Below are 20,151 nucleotides of genomic sequence, written 5' to 3'. Positions count from 1 at the left end.
TATTTCCTCTGGAAGTTAGAATGGATATGCATGGCCTAAAACCCCCATCATAAGTCATTGTTAGACTGCCATGTGGCCAAAGACCCCAGACAAAGACACTTCTAGCAAACAGGGCATTCCAGAGGCCCACCTCCCAGTAGCCAAGGGCAACAGCCAAACCTCTCTGGGTAAAATTAATTCTTTACTATGTAGCAGTTAAGCAGTAATAAAAAGATATATTTAACAAAATTTCAATCACCTGGGAGCATGCTTATATGTAATCTTCTGTGAGAAAATCAGTATTACAAATATATATGCAGTATGATCTTGGTAAATACATTATATGGTATACAAATAGTGTTAGGTGTCTCTAACGAGATTTGACACATAGAAAAAAGACTGAAAGGAAACACACCAAAATATTAACATAGTTATCTCTGGATGATGGAATTATGGGTATTTCTCACATTTTCAATTCATCAGCATTTAATTATTTCATTATTTTAAAACAATACTTTTTTTCCTTATAAAATTATTTCCTTTATAATGAAAAAGAATATACATGTATAACTGAATCACTATACTTTACTCCAGAAACTGGCACAACATTGTAAATCAACTATACTTCAATAAAAAAGAAATTATTCCCTTTATACCACTCAGTAGTAGAGAAATTTAAAATATTTTATAGATGTATTTTGGGGATATGTAGAAAAAATATCAAAGGAAGAAAGGATAAAAAGTTGGAGATGAATACTGGATTTTAAGACTCATTCACATTTTCCAGTTTATGAAATGGGCATGTATCTTATAATCAATGCATATATATGTAATTTGGTAATACTTCTTTTTCTCTATAAAGCTGTTATTAGATTGATAATATATCTTATAGTCAATGGTGCATTAAAATCAAGATTAAAACAAATCAGCTCAAGTTCAAATGGGCAGATTAGAACCTGGCTGTAAGAGGACCACTCAGCTGTTCTGCCACCTATTTTTTTTTTTTCCCAAGGCTAGAACTCTATTCCTCAAAGTGAAAGTGTTTGTCACAAGAAGAATTTCATGTGTTTTAAGGTTTGGTAGAAGAGCTAATATCCTAAATGTACTATTCTATATTAGAAATTAAAGATAATTTTAAAAGAACCATTACAACATTGTGGCAGTGATTTTCTAATTAGTTATTGACAGCCTTTACTGTGGTTTGTCTTCAAAGACAAATCCAATTTTAATACGAATTTAGAAGATACTCTCATTTGTACGGTCAACAAACCCCAGGTGAAAAAGCAGTTCAAAGTGCCTTCATGACTGGAACAAATTCTACTTTTAAATGAAATTAGGTAAGTACTGGTATATAATAAAAATTTATTTTTTTATATTGAGTCCCAACTGGTGATTTTTTTTTTAGACAACAACAAGACATAAAGTACTTATTATGGAATTTTGTCCGTGTGGGAGTTTATACACTGTTTTAGAAGAACCATCTAATGCCTATGGACTACCAGAGTCTGAATTTTTAATTGTTTTGCGAGATGTGGGTACGTTTCTTAATTTATATGATATATATGTGTGTGTGTATAATTTAATGACATAAGAATTCTTTAAAATAAATCTCTTACATTCAAAGCCAAAGACCTTTATGGTGTGCTTTCTTAGATATGATACCAAAAGTGCAAGTACAGAAAGGAAAAAAACAGATAAATTGGACTTTATCAACATTAAAAACTTTTATATTTCAAAAGACAACATCAAGTGAAAAGACAACCCATAGACCAAGAGAAAATATTTGTAAGTTGTATGTCCGATAAGAAATTTTTATCGCAACAACTCAACAATAAAAAGACAACCCAATTTAAAAATTGGCAAAGGATTTGATAGAAATTCCTCCAAAGAAGATATACAAATGGCAAACGAGCATATAAAAAGATTGTTAGTCATTAGGGAAATGTAAATCAAAACCACTAAGAGATACCACTACATACTAACTAGGATGGCTAAAATCAGAAGACAAAACAAACAAGTGTTGGCAAGGATGTAGAGAAACTGAAACCCTCATACACTGTTGGTGGTATTATAAAAAGGTATAGCCACTTTGAACCGCAGTCTGACAGTTCTAAAAGTTAAACAGAATTACTGTATGACTTAGCAGTTCCATTACTAGGTATTTATCTAAAAGAATTTAAAACATATCCACACAAAAACTTGTACACCAGGGTTTATAATAGCAAAAGAAATGGAAACATCCCCATGTCTACCAGCTGATAAATAGATAAACAAAATGTGGTATATCTATAGAGTGGATTATTATTTGTTCGTAACAAGATGAAGTAGTGATACGTGTTGTAACATGGATGCACCTTGAAAAATTATGCTTAGTAAAAGACGCCAGACACAAAAGGCCACAATATTTGTGTGATTCCATTTATGTGAAAGGTCCAGAATAGGCAAATCCAGAGAGACAGAAAGCAGATTAATGGTTGTCCAGGGCTTGAGGGGAGGGTGGAGTCGAGGAGTGACTGCTAATAGGTGTGGGGTTTCTTTTCCGCATAATGGAAATTTTCTGAAATTGGTGTTGATGGTTGTACATTCTGTGATTCTGACTATATTGAAATCTATTGAATTGTATACTTTTAAAAAATGAGTTTTATGATATGTGAATTTTATCTCAATAAAGCTGTTATTTTAAAAAAAAGAATATGGCAACCAAAGGGAATAATATCTTCTTGGAAAGAAATGAATCAATATTCGAAGAATAGGAAAAGCCCAGTGATAAAGAAGGTATGAGGTTAGTGGGAATTCTTGAATTTGCACTGGAAGCAGAGTAGAGACTTTAGGTGAGGCTAAAATGAAAGAGAATATATGCTACAGTCTGTTAAATCAAATAGAAGTTGTAGGTAATTGATGCCTTCCTGAGTGTACTGGTAGCCGTGAGTTTTCATAATTCAATGTTGACACCCCTGAAGTTAGTTTTATATGTCATGCTTGGACATTCATCTGTCAGCTGTCAAACAATTGTTTAAAACTGTCAATCTGTGACACTGCGTGTCAGTCAACCCAGACAGCTTAATTTCAGCAATTTTGTCACCTTTGCCCTTAAAAAAAGAAAGGAAAAAAAGAAGGAAAATGGCCTTTTTAGAATAGCCTTAAGCATGTGAGAAATATATATTTATGGAAACAAAATAAGTCTGACACTTTGCCTCTGTTACATTTTTATTATTATGTATTGAGTCCAGTTTACTTTTTTGTGGAATTTTTTCCCCCAAGGTAAAAATGTAAAGTTGTGGAAGATTATCTTTCTTGCGAATCTTTATTCTTAAGTTTAGGCAGATGACCCACAGATATATAACCAAAACTAATTCAGGAAGTAATATGCTTAAGACCATTGTATTCCATTTTCTTGATAGTGTGTAAGAGAGATTGGACTCTTCCTTAGGCCACATTGATCCTCATTCTAAAGTTCCTCATTACTCAAACATGAAATATAAATATAAATATTATCAATTACTTCTTTGATTAAAGTGACTTTGGATTAGCTTATTTGAAGACTTATATTGAGTGACTATGAATGAATTAATATTTAATTAATGAATTTGATTCGCACACATATGCATAGATACCTACATTATGATTTCCTTTGTTTTATATTTATTATTAAAGTGGGTGGAATGAATCATCTCCGAGAAAATGGCATAGTCCACCGTGATATCAAGCCAGGAAATATCATGCGTGTGATAGGGGAAGATGGACAGTCTGTATACAAACTCACAGATTTTGGTGCAGCTAGAGAATTAGAAGATGATGAGCAGTTTGTTTCTCTGTATGGCACAGAAGAATATTTGGTAAGTCATACGTCACTAATAGTTTTATTTAAAGAAGCTGGATATATTGTAAATATGAGTAATTGGCCAACCAGTTCACTATAAAATGTCTTAGTTTTTATGGCAAAAATTAAAATTTCTATTCTAATGAATATGGTGTGTAACGAGGAATTAGATACTGGTTTCTGAGGGTGTTATTTTTCTGTTAAAAAATGCTTTCAAGGTTTTTAATACTCTTAAATTTCTAAAATTTCACTAGTGTTATGGATGTATGTTAAAAAGAAAGAACTATCTGTACACTCCAGAAGCATCTAGCTAGTAGTAAAAGCTCCCTTTTTTTGGATCAGAGCAGTTACTGCATTACCAGCATGTTACAGTGCTATTCCCTGGAGAGCAAACTTCATTGTAATTCTGAAGGAGAAGATTCTATTCAGGGAGGTTGGTTATTGAAAGGTGAAAAGAGCCATTGTTAGAAACACACACAAAATGAAATGCCTTTAAAAGATCTAACTTGAAATGCTAGAAAACTAGGAAAGCTCTGTGGTTGAAACAATTTATATAGGGGTGTGTGTGTGAAGTTAGTAAACATTTGAAACACTTCAGAAAATACACTTAAAAATAAATACATGTAACATGTAATCAGGCAGTTTATAATATATAGTTGTTACTCAGTGTTCACGGCTCTTGGTTTTGTCTTAAAAGTCTTAGAATCTGTGACTTTTTTTCCAACTGGATTCTGCCTTTGCAATCTTACAACATGAAGAGTAAAGTCTAGCTGCTGCTATAATGTTATTCAGATTTTTCTAAGTCTGTCATGCATTAAGGTGTCTTAAAATTACACTATCAATATATAACCCCAAAGTAATCTGTAGTTATAGTTTGATAATCTTTTAATAGAAGTTCCTAAAAATGGATTACATTCATCCAACAGGTATTTATGGAGTGCCTACTATGTACCAGGCACTGTTCTAGGAGCTGGGACTTCTGTGGTGAACCATATGTACATGATTCCTGCTCTTACGGAACTCACATTCTAGTGAGCACAATAGACAAGTCAATAAGATAAATTCAGATAACTAAAATGTTGGAAAGACAGTAAGATAATAAGATAGTGACTAGCAGGAGAAAGATAGCTGGGGAAAGCCTCCTTTCAATCCTAAATGACCTGACACTTAAATGATAAAAAGAAGCAAGCCATGCAAACATTTGGGGGAAAAGCATTATAAGCAGGAGGAACAGCAACTGCAAAGGCTTAGAAACAAGAATGACTTTGATGTTTGAGAAACAGAAAGGATGACAGTATGGCTGGAATTTAGTAAGTGAAAAGGCAGGTGATAGGAGGTGGAATTGGAGGAGTAAGCAGAAGCCAACCAGATCATACAGGCTAGTGGTTTCAACCCTATATGATCACCCCCTTTTTATAATAAATGTTTTATAATGTCCCTTTCAGTATCTTGAAAAGAAAATCTTAGGTAATATAGTCAGCCTGCATACCTAATTTAGGCATAATATCTTAGTAATAATATAAAGGAAAATATAATAAAATCATGGATATTTAATGTGTAAAAGTTTGAGAACACCTTCGCTAGCAAATCAATCAGATGCTTGCACCCATGTGTAATCCCACCCCCAGTGCATGTGCAGTGATAACTTGTATGTTGTATTGGTTGAGTCACATATCACAAGTGGTAGTGTTGTCACTGACATCATTTTTCAAAGCAGTGAATAATTCTTGGTAACATTTCTAACTAAACAAAGTAGATTTACAAATACTGCATTCCTGTAATGACAAAAACTTAAAGTACAAAAGTACATGGTTGATAATTTAAATGGAATGAGATCATTATAAACAGACTTCTTACCTGCACAAATGTCTGGCAGGATATTCAAAAGTGGTGCAGATTGTGAGAAGCTTATTTTTCAGAACTGTTCCATATTCAGCAGGATGTCTCTCATCTCTGGTCTCTGCCAACTAAATACCCATTGCCTTTCCCAGTTACTGTGATGACCAGAGGAAACAAACAGCAGTGCAGTCCTGGCCTTCGTGAGGCTGAGCCCCTGTGACCAGCTGTCAGTCTTTCATGTATCCTCCTAGGACCGCAGTTTAACTTTTGCCTCTAACAGAGGTTTTAAATGAAAAGAACAAAACATTAAATAAATTAACTCTAAGTCCGTTACTCTTGGCTGAAATTTTACTCTTACGTATTTCCTATTTCAGACCATACCCAGCCCTGTTTTCTTATACAGTGCACCAGCAGTTATAAAGAAAGACGAATAATAGCCTGAAGCTTAGCAATCTAGAAATATTTCTTTATTTAAATGAAAACTTTTGTCATTTTGGAATTCCCAGACCAGATGTTGAATCTCCTTTTTGTGTGTTACAGACCAGGGAAAACAACATTTTTTAATTCTACCGTTTTTAATATGATTTTTTTTTAGAGTATGGTTGATTTACAGTGTTGTGTTTGTTTCTGGTGTACAGCAAAGTGATTCAGTTATACATGTGTATATATATATATTCTCTTTCATATTCTTTTCCATTATGGTTTGTTACAGGATATTGAATATAATTCCCTGTGCTATATACAATAGGACCTTGTTGTTTATTTTATATGTAATTTGTATCTGCTAATCCCAGACTCCTAATTTATCCCTCTCCTACCTTGCTTTCCCCTTTGGTAACCATAAGTTTGTTTCCTGTGTCTGTGAGCGTTTCTGTTTCATAGATAAGTTTATTTGTATCATATTTTAGATTCCACATATAAGTAATATCAGATGATATTTGTCTTTCTCTCTCTGACTTACTTCACTTAGTATGATAATCTCTAGGTCCATCCATGTTTCTGCAAATGGTATTAGTTCATTCTTTATTGTGGCTGAGGAGTACTCCATTGTGTATGTAGCACATTTTCTTTAATTATGATAGTTAATAATATAACCTGAGAACTTGCAGTAGCTTTCTCCTCATGCTCCTGTTCCAGATGCAGAGGCCCAGGCCTAGTAATACAAGCCCCACACACGTACAAGTCGCACATTCGAGAGAGAGCCAGTGGGCACAGATACATCAGTCAGTCACTGCCTAGAGAGGGCCTTCCAGCTGTACCAATTAGGCAGTATATTATTGCATCTTTTGAGGAGGTCCTCCATTTGTCTCCTTTTAGAATTGCTGTATCACCTCTTCCCAGATTGGCAGCCTCATGTTCCAGAAGCTGTCAGGCATGTCTAGGTACTTTGGCCTCTTCACAGCACCATTGATACACTGAGTACTGGCTGCTAGGTCAGAGGTCTGGCTAGTGCTTCTTTGGACAATAGTTACTTTATGTGCTGTGCCACAGAACCAGCAAAACCACTCAGACCCCGTATATCTGGTAGGCATAAGTGGACACTCATTTTAACCCCTCATGCTTATCACCTCTTCTGATTTCTCATTAATATGTGTTTCCCAGAAGAGTCTCACTCACCCCCCAAAAAATAATAATCAAGGGATTGTGACCTTTTGAAAGTCAGATTCAAAAACTGCATAATTTAGAAACACCCTCCCAGCAGTGTTATCTGCATTGGCTCCCAATCCCTTGGGCCACTGCCAAATACCCCAGTGTCATAAGTCATTGTTTTGGTTTGGGATCATTTGGGAGGTGACTGTCCTTTGGTCCAGAGTACACTCTTGTAGCTTTATCTTCCAAGAATCTTAAAATTCCAATGGACAACATACATAAAGACAAATGTCACTAGGCTAAGCATATATGACCTGTGGTTGTACTCTGCAGAGCTTAATGCCCATCAGAATCTCTGTCTGGATCTGTAAGCTCCTAAGTCATGTCCTATAAGATCCATCTGTTCTCCACAACTGTATTATAGTGTCTTCTGTGTTTAAAAAAATGTGTTTACCATCAGACCAGCTACTTGTCTGAGCTGCTGTATCCCCAGTATAGCCAGTCAGGCTAATCCAAATTAATTCTAGAAAATTAAATTTTCATCTCAGAGCCCATATGACTTGCTCTAATGGATTCCATGTGAGGGATAAGGGAAAGGGATCAAGGCTGCTTGATATATTTGGGTGTGAGAAACTGGATAGATGATGGTATCATACTTGAAGGATAAAGATTAGAGGGAAACAGGTTTGAGTCAGAAGACGAAAGGTCTATTTTGGATAAGTTAAGTTTAAGCTACCTTTTAGACATTCAAAAAAATAATATGATACTTGAATCCATAGTTCAGGACAAGAGATAATTTTGGGAGCTAAAGGATATAGGTAACATTTAATGCCATAGGCCTGAATGGAAGATGAGGAAAAGGCAGTTGTAAGTATGGACAACTATTTTGAGTTTTGCTCTGGTGGGAAGCAGAGAATTTGGCGATAGCTAGAAGGGGTTGTGGGATCAATTTAGGCTGTTGGTTTTTTTTTTAGTGAGAGATGTTAAAGCATGTGTGTAAGCTGAAAGGAATGATCCGATAGAAAGGGAGAAATTGATGCAGAAAATAAAAGGGGTAGTTGTAGGAACTGGTTTCTGAAATTGAGGAGATGATGTGATGGGCCCCACAGCTCAGGTGGGAAAATTGGCCTTTGATAGGAGCAGTTCCGTTGTGACTGGAAAGGAGACGCTGATTCAGGTAGGTTGGGATTTGGTGAAAGACATAAGGAAGAGTTGATCGCTGATTGCTTCCATTTCCTTGTTGAAGTATAAAGTGAGGTGATCAAAACTGAATGTGGAAGAAAGTGGTGTTGGAGTTTTGAGAAGAAAGCAAAAGATGTGAAATAGTTTTTTCAGGTTGAGAAAGTGAAATTATTAGAAAAGTATGATAGAAGTTCTAGGCATTATTGAATATCCATTTTTGTGTAATGTATTACCATAGAACACAAATTAGTAGGGTTTTTTCTTTTTTTTTTTTTTTTAAAGCATCCTGATATGTATGAGAGAGCAGTGCTAAGAAAAGATCATCAGAAGAAATATGGAGCAACAGTTGATCTGTGGAGCATTGGGGTAACATTTTACCATGCAGCGACTGGATCACTGCCATTTAGACCATTTGAAGGGCCACGTAGGAATAAGGAAGTGATGTAAGTGGTTTATCCATCTAAATAACTTTTAAAATGTATCTCTGTTTTTGTTTCTTCATGTTAGCCGGATATGCTACTAAAAATTGATTTAGCTATCATTTCTGATATTTAAGCTATTTGGTTTTTCAGTAAGAATGCAGCTTATAAAAGTGTATAGGTGTAATGTTTCATAGCATGTTTAACTGTCTTATACACAAAGTATAAATGCCATCCAGTCTTTGGTTCATCATTAAAAATATACTGCTTTCTGGATTTTATTTCAGCATATTGTGTGTTTAGTTCTCTTTATGTGTTTATCAGGCTTTTTCCTCAATATAACTAAAAAAATAGTATGTCTGTGGAGTACTAGAACCATTACTGGATCAAAAAGAAATACGGTTCTTACCCTGAACCAACCTGATTTCTTTAACCATTTCAAAAATAACATTTAATGTAATATTACCTTTTTTTCCTAGTGTTGCAGTCTCAGTCCAAAGACTGAATGCATTTTACTAGTATGTTATATACTTATGTACTACCGTAATTATTAGGAGATAATTACCATGTATAAAACCACTGTTGTAAACCAAATACTGGGGGAAAAGAGGGATGGAGTTTTAGATGTGAAATTTAATATAAAATTCATCTATACGTTGGCCACACACCTTTCTGTTTTGAAAGAAATTAGTGAATGACTTTGCCTCAAACTCTGAGGTTATGAATGTTGTTTACTGAAATAACTGACTTGACAGCCTAATGTGTTCAACCGTTGTTTTAGATCTTAACATTTCTCTTAGACCTTTGTATATTTGACCCTGCTTTTTATAAGCAAACATGACAAAGTAATCATCACAACTATAAAAATATAATCTTTTATCTAATCTAATGTCAGAAAATTAAGAGAAGCATATTTTTCCTTTTGCTGGTGTGAGGAAGTAAAACCAGTTCAGCTGGTAAGGAGACTTTTGCTGAAACCTGGGTATCTAAATGTTTTCCAGCCAGGATGACATACATATTCATGGGGAGAAGACATCCATTACTGTACTGATGATTCTGTTGTAGTATATCTTGAGATTGCTTTACAGCAGTGTCCTTTTTATAAAATCTCTTCATTGGTGAAGGCTAAGAGTCAGTTTGTGTTTTTCTCATTAAACATAAAGTGTGCCCAGCAGTTAATTATGCTTTTATTGTCATAGGTATTTTAAAGCAGTGTCAGCATTTCTTGCTACCCTAAAAATAGGTTAAATAAGAGTGTGATACTCCCTAATGAAGGAAACATATGACTCCTAAGAACCTGGTGATTTTATCTGACTACCATGTGGGCAGATAATACCATTAGAAGACTTTATTTATTTGCACAGAAACTCCACTTTTCATGAACGCTGATGCTAATGAATGTTCAGAAGCACTTGAAGAAGTAATAATGACTATTTTACTTTACTACTGAGGGACGTATTCATCTCACATTATAGCAGTATTGATCCCCCAGCATCTCATTTACATGTTAATGAGTGTATTTATATATGGATCTTATCAAAATTAGTTAAGTTTTTTCAAGGATTTGTAAGCATTCCCTTTATTAAGAATTCTGCCATTCATTCTATTCACTTCTTTTTTCTTGCATTCATCTCACATCTCTACTTACTTCTTCACAGTCAGATCCTTCTCACGTGAATGCAGCTTATTTTTCACATTAATTTTCTTCTCTGAAAAATCTCTTAAGGCAGAAATCCTGGCTGCCTCTGCTGAGGAAGCACCAAATGGTCCAAATTGTTGTAGTGGTTTGTTCTACAAGAATATTGGAGCACATTTACATAGACCTTGAGCAAACCAAAAAAATTACGCCAGAAATAATACCTATAGATGTATTTAAGATTCTGCTGTGTTGTGATTTCCATTTTCATCTGGGTAAAAATATTCTTGAAGGCATGAGCCTCTTACTTCTCTGCTACTTTCAGGGTTTGTTTAGGAAAAGTGCAGAAACCTGAAAGGCTGCTTTCAGTGCCTTGCCTCCATCATTATCAGTATTCTCTTGCCTCCTCTTTCATGTCTTTCTTCATTCATCCTTATTTTTATCACCTTCATCAAGAAGTAGATTAAGTTTGGCTTTTAATTTTGGTACAGGTCTATTCATATATATGTATATATTTTCAATATGCAAAAAAGCTTTCTGATACTGTGCTATGTATATATATTTTTTTTTTTTAAAGAAAACTCTTGTTCAATCTGTAGTAATTTCATGGCCCAGTTGACTGTACTTTTGGATAATATGGGCAAGAGGGATTGGATGCTTTTTTCACGGTCTACAGACATTCTGTGTCATAACTTTTTTGTGTGCTTAATTTTTTCAGATGGAAAAATTAATATTTTTGTTGTGAATATCAAGATGCTGTTATATGGCATTCTGAGAGCCCAAATGAAAATTAATTATGGCATATATAAAATAATTGTACAACCACTATTCTACTTCAGTCAGTCAGATTCAAAGCATTTTGTTGTTTTATGGACCCTGTGAACGTCAATCAGAAAGTTTCATCTAGTAGATAATTGTAGGTGCACATGAAGAAATATTTTTTTGCAAAGCCTTTTGATAGGCTATGCAGTAACAAACTGCTTATTTTAATCTGCTTTTATTCTTCCCAAGGTATAAAATAATTACTGGAAAGCCTTCTGGTGCAATATCTGGAGTACAGAAAGCAGAAAATGGACCAATTGACTGGAGTGGAGACATGCCTGTTTCTTGTAGTCTTTCTCGGTAAGTATAGTGTACCCAGTTCTCCTCTTTTGTACTTTGGTGTTAGGAATCTTTGTTGACTAAAGTCACAAATACTTAAGTGTAGTTTTGTTTTGTTTTAAATTTTTCTGTAGATGTTATGAAAGCATATGCCTTGATTGGGGATTTTTGTCTTTGGGGCAATGTAAAGATTGATTCTGATCTATATAAATAATTTTGTCAGATCTATATTAGGACATAGGCCATACATACATTTTTGAGATTGCTAGTCACGGTCTTGGAATTGTGTCCTAAGGGGGGATCCAGCTTAGGACTTCAGTATCTTTTATGGTGACCTTTGTAATGACAGAGCACAAATAGTGGTATAGATGGGAATAACTAGAGTTATAAAAAACAAACATTCAAAAAGGTAATTTTATCCTCATTTTCAAAAAGTAATATTATTCAAAAGGTGAGAAATAACAATTTTCTACTGCTTTTCAAGCATTTCAAATGTTCATGTGATTCTTTCTTAAGATAGCAGCTAGAACTCAAATTATATATGAATCCTGTTATCACAAAGAAAGAATTAAGGTAAAAGAAATTAAAAGTAGAGAATGAATTATTTTAGATTTTACTCTGGAAATAAAGCCAAGACACTCATCAGTATTTAGAACTTGTAATTACTGAATTAACTTCTGTTTTTCCTGAGTGTGGTAGCTATATAATCCACAAGTGAACACACACTAGGTGGTGATTTATTGGCTTAATGCCTTTTATAGTCTGTAGGTGCTTTTTGTATGACTTTCAACATATAAATCAATATTCAAAATTATTTATTTAAATTCCATGTATATATATCACAAGCTAATAAAATATCTCCAATCATTTTACATATTACTTTCTGGGAAAACTCAATTAAACCAATAGTTCCAATGATAATATCATTTTTGAAAGCCACTGTTCTGACAGTTTCTTTTTTGTGTGTTATTTAAAGAAAAGTCTCTGAAATAAAATTGTATCATGCAGCTAGAATTACCAAGAGAAAATCACTTTATTGGAGAGCAGCAGTTTAATATTACAATAGTGATCTGTGTTAAATTTTGTTTTAGAAAATACTCATTTTGGAGATCTCAGGCAAAACTGATAAAATTTAAAGGGATCTGGAAATGAACACTTGCTGTTTTAACAACTATATTGCTGAAACTCAGAGTCAATAATTTGACAGTCTTAACTGTAGATTGCATATTTCAGGAAGGTAACAGGCCTTATCTATATAATCAGTCTTTAGCACACCAAGTTATAAACTCTTTAATAAAAATTGCTTAAGTATCAGAAAGTATGTAATATGATTTTTTTTAAATAGTAAGGACTTTAAGTACTACAAGTCAGCAGTGAAAACAGCTACCAAAAATGTAACAACTACCAGAAAAGATAACCATCCTCTTTCTTATTTGTATTAATTAACCAAGACTGGATAGCCAGTGAGAAAAACCTATCTCAGCTCATATAAGTGAAAAAGGGAATAGATTGTCTTTGTAATTAAAAGTTCACATGTGTGTGTAACTCAGAGCCAAGCTGGATCCTAAGATCAGACTGTGTCATGAAGACTTGGTCTCTTCATAATGCTCAGTCCTGCTTTTCTCTGAGATCTATTTACTTTCAGTCAAGCTCCTTCCTGGCAGCCACAGGATAGCTGCTGGCATTCCTAGACTCACAGCTTTGGAAGCTCAGTGGAAAGAAAGACTTTCTTTCCTGATAGTTTTAGCAAAGACTTCTGGGTTGATGTTTTTTTTTTTTTAAATTGAAGTATAGTTGATTTACAGTGTTGTGTTAATTTCTGGTGTACAGCATAGTGACTCAGATATATATGTATTAATATTATTTCTTTTCATATTTTTCATTGTAAGTCATTACAAGATACTGAATATGGATAGTTCCCTGTGCTATACAGTAGGACCTTGTTTTCTGAGTTGATTCTTATTTAACTCACTTAAATGCTACCATATGGCCACTTCTAATCAATCATAATCAACAAACCTGGCTGCTGTGACCATCTATGCACAGGGAATTGAGTTAGAGTGGAGATCCTGTTAGGCAAAAATTATAATGTCTACTATATACCCTAAAAACTGTTAAAGACAAGCAGTTACCCCAGTGTCTGTCATATAGGCAAGAATGTATTTTTAAAACTGCTTGAAATTCCATAATTGAGCCTATTTAAGCATATTTTAAAATTCAGTGAAAGGATGAGAGAATAAACGTCCTTCCATTTTTTTTTCAATGTCTAGTTTTATTATTCAAAGATTTTTTCCTAGTTGAATTGACACTAATTGATTGCTGGATGGTTATAGTAATTTTCCTTCCTGAAGAAGTACTCTACAAAAGATACATAAATTCAACAAAAGAAATTATGTGTTGAAGTGACATATTAAAAGGACATTAATGACCCTGAAATTAAACCATTATCTTATCCTCATGACCACCTAGTTCCAATCAACTGATCTCACTTGGATAGCCATTTATAAACAATGTTAGAATGTGTTCGGAAAAGTGAGAAAACTTGGGAAGGAGAGAATCAAAGAAAATAATCAGTAAGCTAACATAAAATTACTGTAACTCCTGATTCATTGACAAGTAATAGTAAACTAAGGTTACCTGGCTTTCTGAAAAGTAGGCTTTTTTTTTCAGTTAATCTGTTCTGATAATAGTATTAGCAGTTCCTTTGATTTGTTGGTAAATATTGTAATTTTGTACAAAGGTAAAATATAACATATTCACTCTTCAAGTAACTTTTTTCACTACTATTTTAGGGGCCTTCAAGTTCTACTTACCCCTGTTCTTGCAAACATCCTTGAGGCAGATCAGGAAAAGTGTTGGGGTTTTGACCAGTTTTTTGCAGAAACTAGTGATATACTTCACCGAATGATAATTCATGTATTTTCGCTACAACAAATGACAGCTCATAAGATTTATATTCATAGCTACAATACGTAAGTACTTCTTTATATTTTTTCCTATATTATAATGTTGTGTTATGTAATAATTACATATTTTCATAAATCAGGAGAGGAAATACAGAAAAGATACCTCAGCTTCACCAAAGGTCCTCACTTCCTGCTTAGAAAATTATGTTGAATACTTAGTAAATTCCTTTTCACTTGTCTTTGGAGTAAAAGGATTAATACTCTAATTTTCTAAAATTTACAGATAAATTAGCTTGTTCTTAAACTGCAAGTTTTACAAGACTGTTTTCATTTCTGGGGGAAGGTATAGCTCAGTGGTAGAGTGCATGCCTAGCATGCGGGAGGTCCTGGGTTCAATCCTCAGTACCTCCATTAAATAAATAAATAAACCTAATTACCCCCCAACCCCCAAAAAAGTTAAAAACTGCAATCATTTCTGTGCCTTCTTTCAAATTACATGATCACATAACCGCAAATAGCATTTACTAATAAATTGGCCAGGTTTTATTAAGAGTATTATCCTGCTACTTAAAAAATATTAAAGCAAGAGTCTTCTTATAGATAGTTAATGTGTTATTATTTGCATATGTGGCATTTTTGACTGCTGGGGAAATAATCATTTGTTTTAGCAAAAAAAAGAAAAATCCACATTACACTCATATGAAAGAAAATCTACCTATGTGAATAATAAAAAAAAATCTACCTCTGTGATAAAACTACGTATAACTAAATACACCCTTACATGTGAAACTAGGGAAATCTGAATAAGATAGGTGGACTATATCAGAATCAATATGCTGATTGCAATAGTATACTGTTTAAGCAAGATGTTACCATTTGGGGAAACTGGGTAAACGGTATATGGCATCCCTCTGTATAATTTATTATAACTGCATGTGAATCTATAATACTCTCAAAATAAAATATTTTTTAAAATGAAAGGGGAAAAAATACACCCATTCTATATGCCTTAGTTTCTGTTTTGAGAAGATAGCAGTTTTGGTGCCTCATAAAACTAAAAAAGAGACTTTCACTGGTGATTATTAAGGACTAAATCAGTTAGATGGAATATCATGTTAGATATTTTTGCCTTATATCTATATCTAACATAATATAAGCATTCAATATAGTGTAAATATAATGAATGAAATAATACTATAACAACATTAAGTTAAAATGATTTGGGTTCTTAAAAGCCTGGATAGATAACGTATCATAGGTGTGGGTCACTATTTCATTTTAAGAGTATACTTGAACATAAAAAGGCCACCCAAGCTGAGCAAGAAATCACAGCAGAGGCTTTTTGGCAGAGACAAGTCAAACGTTGCTGCTGAAACATTTCTTTGATTTCATGGGATCTATTTAGGGAGAATCTACCTTTTTTCTCAAAATGTCATTTTGAGAATACCTGATTTTATTAATTCATTTACAAACATTTTATAGTCACATGGTAAGTATTGTTCTCAGTTTTTTATATATTTAAGTTATTTAATCCTCACAACAGTTCTGTGAGGTGGGGACTATTGTTCCCATTTTAGAGATGAGGAAATTCAGCATAGAGGAGTTAAGTAACTTAATGTAATACAACAAGTAAGTGGAAGAACTGGAATTTGAACGCCGCTGTTCTGATTCCAGAGTCAGTACTCTTAAACTCCCTGTCATGGGCTCCTCATTATTAAATATTAAGAGTCCTATGTGCTGCACATATCCATTATAGGTGTCCAAACATAAAAATATTTTAGCATTGATTGCTGTCTAGACAAGTTATGTGGGATTTTCAGTGTAATAGACTTCATAGTATCCATAGCAACAAAGCAGCATTTCTATGGGCTGCCGATGACCCAAAGTATCCCTGAGAAGTGGATGTTGTGTCACTCATCAAAAAAAAAAAAAAAAGATTTTACCTCTTCTTTTATCCCAATTGTATTGTCCTTTTGGATTTTTCTCACACAGTGCTACCGTATTTCATGAACTGGTGTATAAACAAACCAAAATTATTTCTTCAAATCAAGAACTTATATATGAAGGGCGACGTTTAGTTCTAGAACCTGGAAGACTGGCACAGCATTTCCCTAAAACTACTGAGGAAAATCCTATCTTTGTAGTAAGCCGGGAACCTCTGAGTACCATTGGATTGATATATGAAAAAAGTAAGTTGGAATTTTTCTTGTTGTTCTGACTAGCCATTAAAAAAAAACCTATAAAAATTGTCATCTTCATAAAGTTGATTGATGATAATATTAATGTAGAACTTTCATAAACATAAAAATTTTGTAAACTAGTTGTATGAGAGTAGTAGTTGAATTAAATAGTCTTGGTGGCAACAAAATTTGACCTTAAATATTTTGTTTATAAAGTGGTAGTTTGTAATAGGTGTTTTACTATAGCTCTCTGCTTTTAGTATTTTACTAACACTCAAAATAGCCTTTTGTGTCATAAATTTCAGGAAGTATTTATTGTGTCCAGGGTGAATAAGACACTTTGCCAGGCTTTCGAGTCTAAGGAAAATTAGATCTGCATTTGGAAATCTTTTAAATTATTCTAGTGGTGAAAAAAAAATTTACCCAGATTTTTACTATTTCTATTTGGATCTTTGGGATTTGCTTTGGAGTTAAAGGGAAGCATTGAGCTTTTTATGTTGGAATATATTTAAGGAAAAAAATGAAATATTGCAGGTAATTTGTTAGTAATTTGTTAAAAAATGAGCATTTTTTTTCAAGTGGTTTTTTTTAACCTGGGAAAGAACATTAAAAGAGTTTTACCACTAATGTTTAATTTAGAGGTTAATGTTTAATTTAGAGATTGATATATAAAGGATAAAATAATTTATAAATTTTTATTTCTGATTTTAATTATTTTACTTCACATTTCAGTTTTCCTGCCTAAAGTACATCCACGATATGATTTAGATGGGGATGCCAGCATGGCTAAGGTTAGTATTTATTAATTTACTGTTTGAACATCTAAATTAAAATTATCAATAGTGGAAGCAATAAAAAAGTCTTTGTATATGCCTATATAATTTAGGTAATTATTTATTTAGATAATTATCCATTGCAAATTATTTTGTGTTCTTTCTTTATATCCTTTTTTGAACTCACAAAAAAATTTTCTCCATTGAGACAGTGCATGTTTACCATTATTATGTTAAGGGTGAAATATTTATTGCAATTGTATCTGTCCTTAGCTTTTAGAAATTAGTAGCTTTATTGTGTTTTTAATTGTGAAAGCACAAAAGCTTGAAAATATTTATGTGACAGTTTTTCTTACCCTGTATCAGAGTTAGCACCAAATATTGACATTGTGTATTTCTTCATTAGGCAATAACAGGAGTTGTGTGTTATGCCTGTAGGATTGCCAGTACCTTGCTGCTTTATCAGGAATTAATGCGAAAGGGGATACGATGGTTGATGTAAGTAATGGATTGAAATTTGAAAACTGACCTTCACATAGGCCTCATGAAATAACTGGTAATCATTGATCATTGGTGCTTTACTTCTTCAGACTAGGTTAGGGTTATATGCATGATGCTACTATATAATACAGTTGTTTCACATTTAGTTTACAAAACATTTAGCTACTGTTTTTTCATTTGATTCCTACCAAAATTTTATGAGACAGAGAGGACAAATCATCCCCACACTGTATGATGTGATGGCAAATGAATTCCTTTTCCAAGGACCTTGACTTGGCTATAATTTCACTTTCATGGAAGACTTTGACATTCTTATAATTTAGTACAACCTGTACTTCTTTAGGGTTTATGTCCTCAGAATCTTCCTCCATTTCCTGCCCTTTTCTTGAATTAAGTATACACAAAACTTTTTTAATAGAATCATTGAGATATAATTCACACACTGTCTAATTCACTTATTTTTAAAGTGTGTAGCTCATTGATTTTCTTTGTACATTCACAGAATTGTACAATCATTCTCACTAATTTTAGAATATTTTTCATCCCCCAAGGAAACCCTGCACCCATTAGTAGTCACTCCCTGTTTCCCCTATAACTTCCTAGCCCTGCATAACCTCTAATATACTTTCTCCCTCTACAGATTTGCCTTTTCTAGACATTTCACATATGTGAAATCATACAAAATGAGTACACATTCACCTTGATAGGCAATTTGAAAGCTAATTTTTAAACTTAATCACTTAATGTAGTTACTCTAGGTCAGAATATTGATCATCTAAGTATTCTTCCCCTGAAAGTGACCCTAAGAAATGGATGAATACGGTGTGATTTGTCATCTTTCCATTTGATAGAAGTGGAGAATAAATGTTTCCTTTTAAGAATCATGCCTCTAGTCCTATACAACATCATTTGAAGCTTTTGAGTTTTGTACACACATAGTAAATGGCCTCATGTTCTCTAGACTCATAGAGCTCTTAGGCTGTTAATTCTTGTGACAGTTTATCTTTACCTACCTCACACTTGGCCTTCCCTTCTCGCAAAAACATGTATGAAGCATTTCATCATTCTTGTTCTGCTGCTGCTGCTTCTAAGAAGAAAAAGGAATAAAGCTCTTTTTTTTTCCTGTCGCCCTTATGTTAAACCTGTACATTTATGCTTAAAATATTTTTTCGTGTTCACATGTCCAGTTTGTAAGCCTGTGCTTCTCTCTTTCCATTAAGAAGCTTCTTTGTTCTTACAGAATGGTTTCTGGAAAAATCTAAGGGTTGACTCCATTTGTTTTCATAGCATTGTTACTAACAGCTCTTGTTTTCTCTTGCTTGCTGTTTCTCCCCTAGTCACTGCTCCATGAAGCTTTTATTCCTTTTCTTATTAGCTTTTAGTTCAATATGTCATGAGAAAATAGTGGGTTTTTAAAAAATTTTTTAATTGAAGTATAGTCAGTTACAATGTGTCAGTTTCTGGTGTATGGTGTGCCAATCGTGCATATACATATATATTCGTTTTCATGAGAAAGTAGTTTTTAATGTAGACCGCTGTAGGCAAACTTATTTTTCAGTCAGTAAATATTTTAGACTTTGTGGGTCGCATAAGCTCTCTTCTTTGTTTTCATGTTGCTTTTACAACCTTTAGAAATGTAAGTACCATTCTTAGCAGAAACAAGCATCAGACCTTAATTTGTTGACCCCTGATATAGATCAAAAGCCTTCAGTTATGTACTATGTCATCTTGCTTCTTCAGAGATCATATTAATTGATTTAAAGTATAAACCGGACAATAGTCTACTATGAGCAATAAAAATTAATTGTGGTGGCATAAAATGTAATGCTATTCAGCTTATTTGTGTCCTTGTAGATTAGTTTTTATTCCTTAATATAATTTTAATACCTTAGATTTTTAAACTGTTAACTTAATAAGTGGTAATGGTTTGTGCCCTGCATAGGTATAAGGCTCACAGAGATGCTTTCAATAGTAAAAAGTAAATTGGCTTTCATAGTATATCAATACTGTTAAGTTTGTCTGAACAGAAAGCAGTACAGCAGTGTAATTATTGAAAGACAAGAGGAAACAATTATCTCTTAAATAAACTAATGAGTATATTACTATTTTTTAGAGAACTAGTTAAAGATGATTATAATGAAACTGTTCACAAAAAGACGGAAGTTGTGATCACATTGGATTTCTGCATCAGAAACATTGAAAAAACTGTGAAAGTGTGAGTAGGT

General features: G+C 33.4%; 1 protein-coding gene across 5 annotated transcripts in view; it reads left to right on the top strand.

Moving 5' to 3' along the window:
- TBK1 (TANK binding kinase 1) overlaps window positions 1-20,151 on the top strand; it is a 40,201-nt gene that overhangs the window by 8,186 nt on the left and 11,864 nt on the right. For 3 of the 5 annotated variants that reach the window (XM_031462772.2, XM_031462773.2, XM_031462774.2), the window contains exons 4-12: window positions 1,385-1,514; window positions 3,634-3,815; window positions 8,693-8,853; window positions 11,477-11,587; window positions 14,359-14,538; window positions 16,465-16,661; window positions 17,385-17,443; window positions 17,832-17,923; window positions 20,040-20,141. In XM_031462772.2, the coding sequence (XP_031318632.1) occupies window positions 1,385-1,514; window positions 3,634-3,815; window positions 8,693-8,853; window positions 11,477-11,587; window positions 14,359-14,538; window positions 16,465-16,661; window positions 17,385-17,443; window positions 17,832-17,923; window positions 20,040-20,141 (1,214 nt within the window). Of the gene's footprint in view, window positions 1-1,383; window positions 1,515-2,650; window positions 2,762-3,633; window positions 3,816-8,692; window positions 8,854-11,476; window positions 11,588-14,358; window positions 14,539-16,464; window positions 16,662-17,384; window positions 17,444-17,831; window positions 17,924-20,039; window positions 20,142-20,151 lie in introns of those variants that run through there. The other 2 variants (XM_031462776.2, XM_031462777.2) reach the window with 2 other exon arrangements.

This window comes from Camelus dromedarius, chromosome 11 (genome assembly GCF_036321535.1).
Source record: "Camelus dromedarius isolate mCamDro1 chromosome 11, mCamDro1.pat, whole genome shotgun sequence".
Lineage (NCBI taxonomy): Eukaryota > Metazoa > Chordata > Mammalia > Artiodactyla > Camelidae > Camelus > Camelus dromedarius.
The sequence above is the reverse complement of the archived record's forward strand: the minus strand, read 5'-3'. Positions and strand labels throughout refer to the sequence as shown.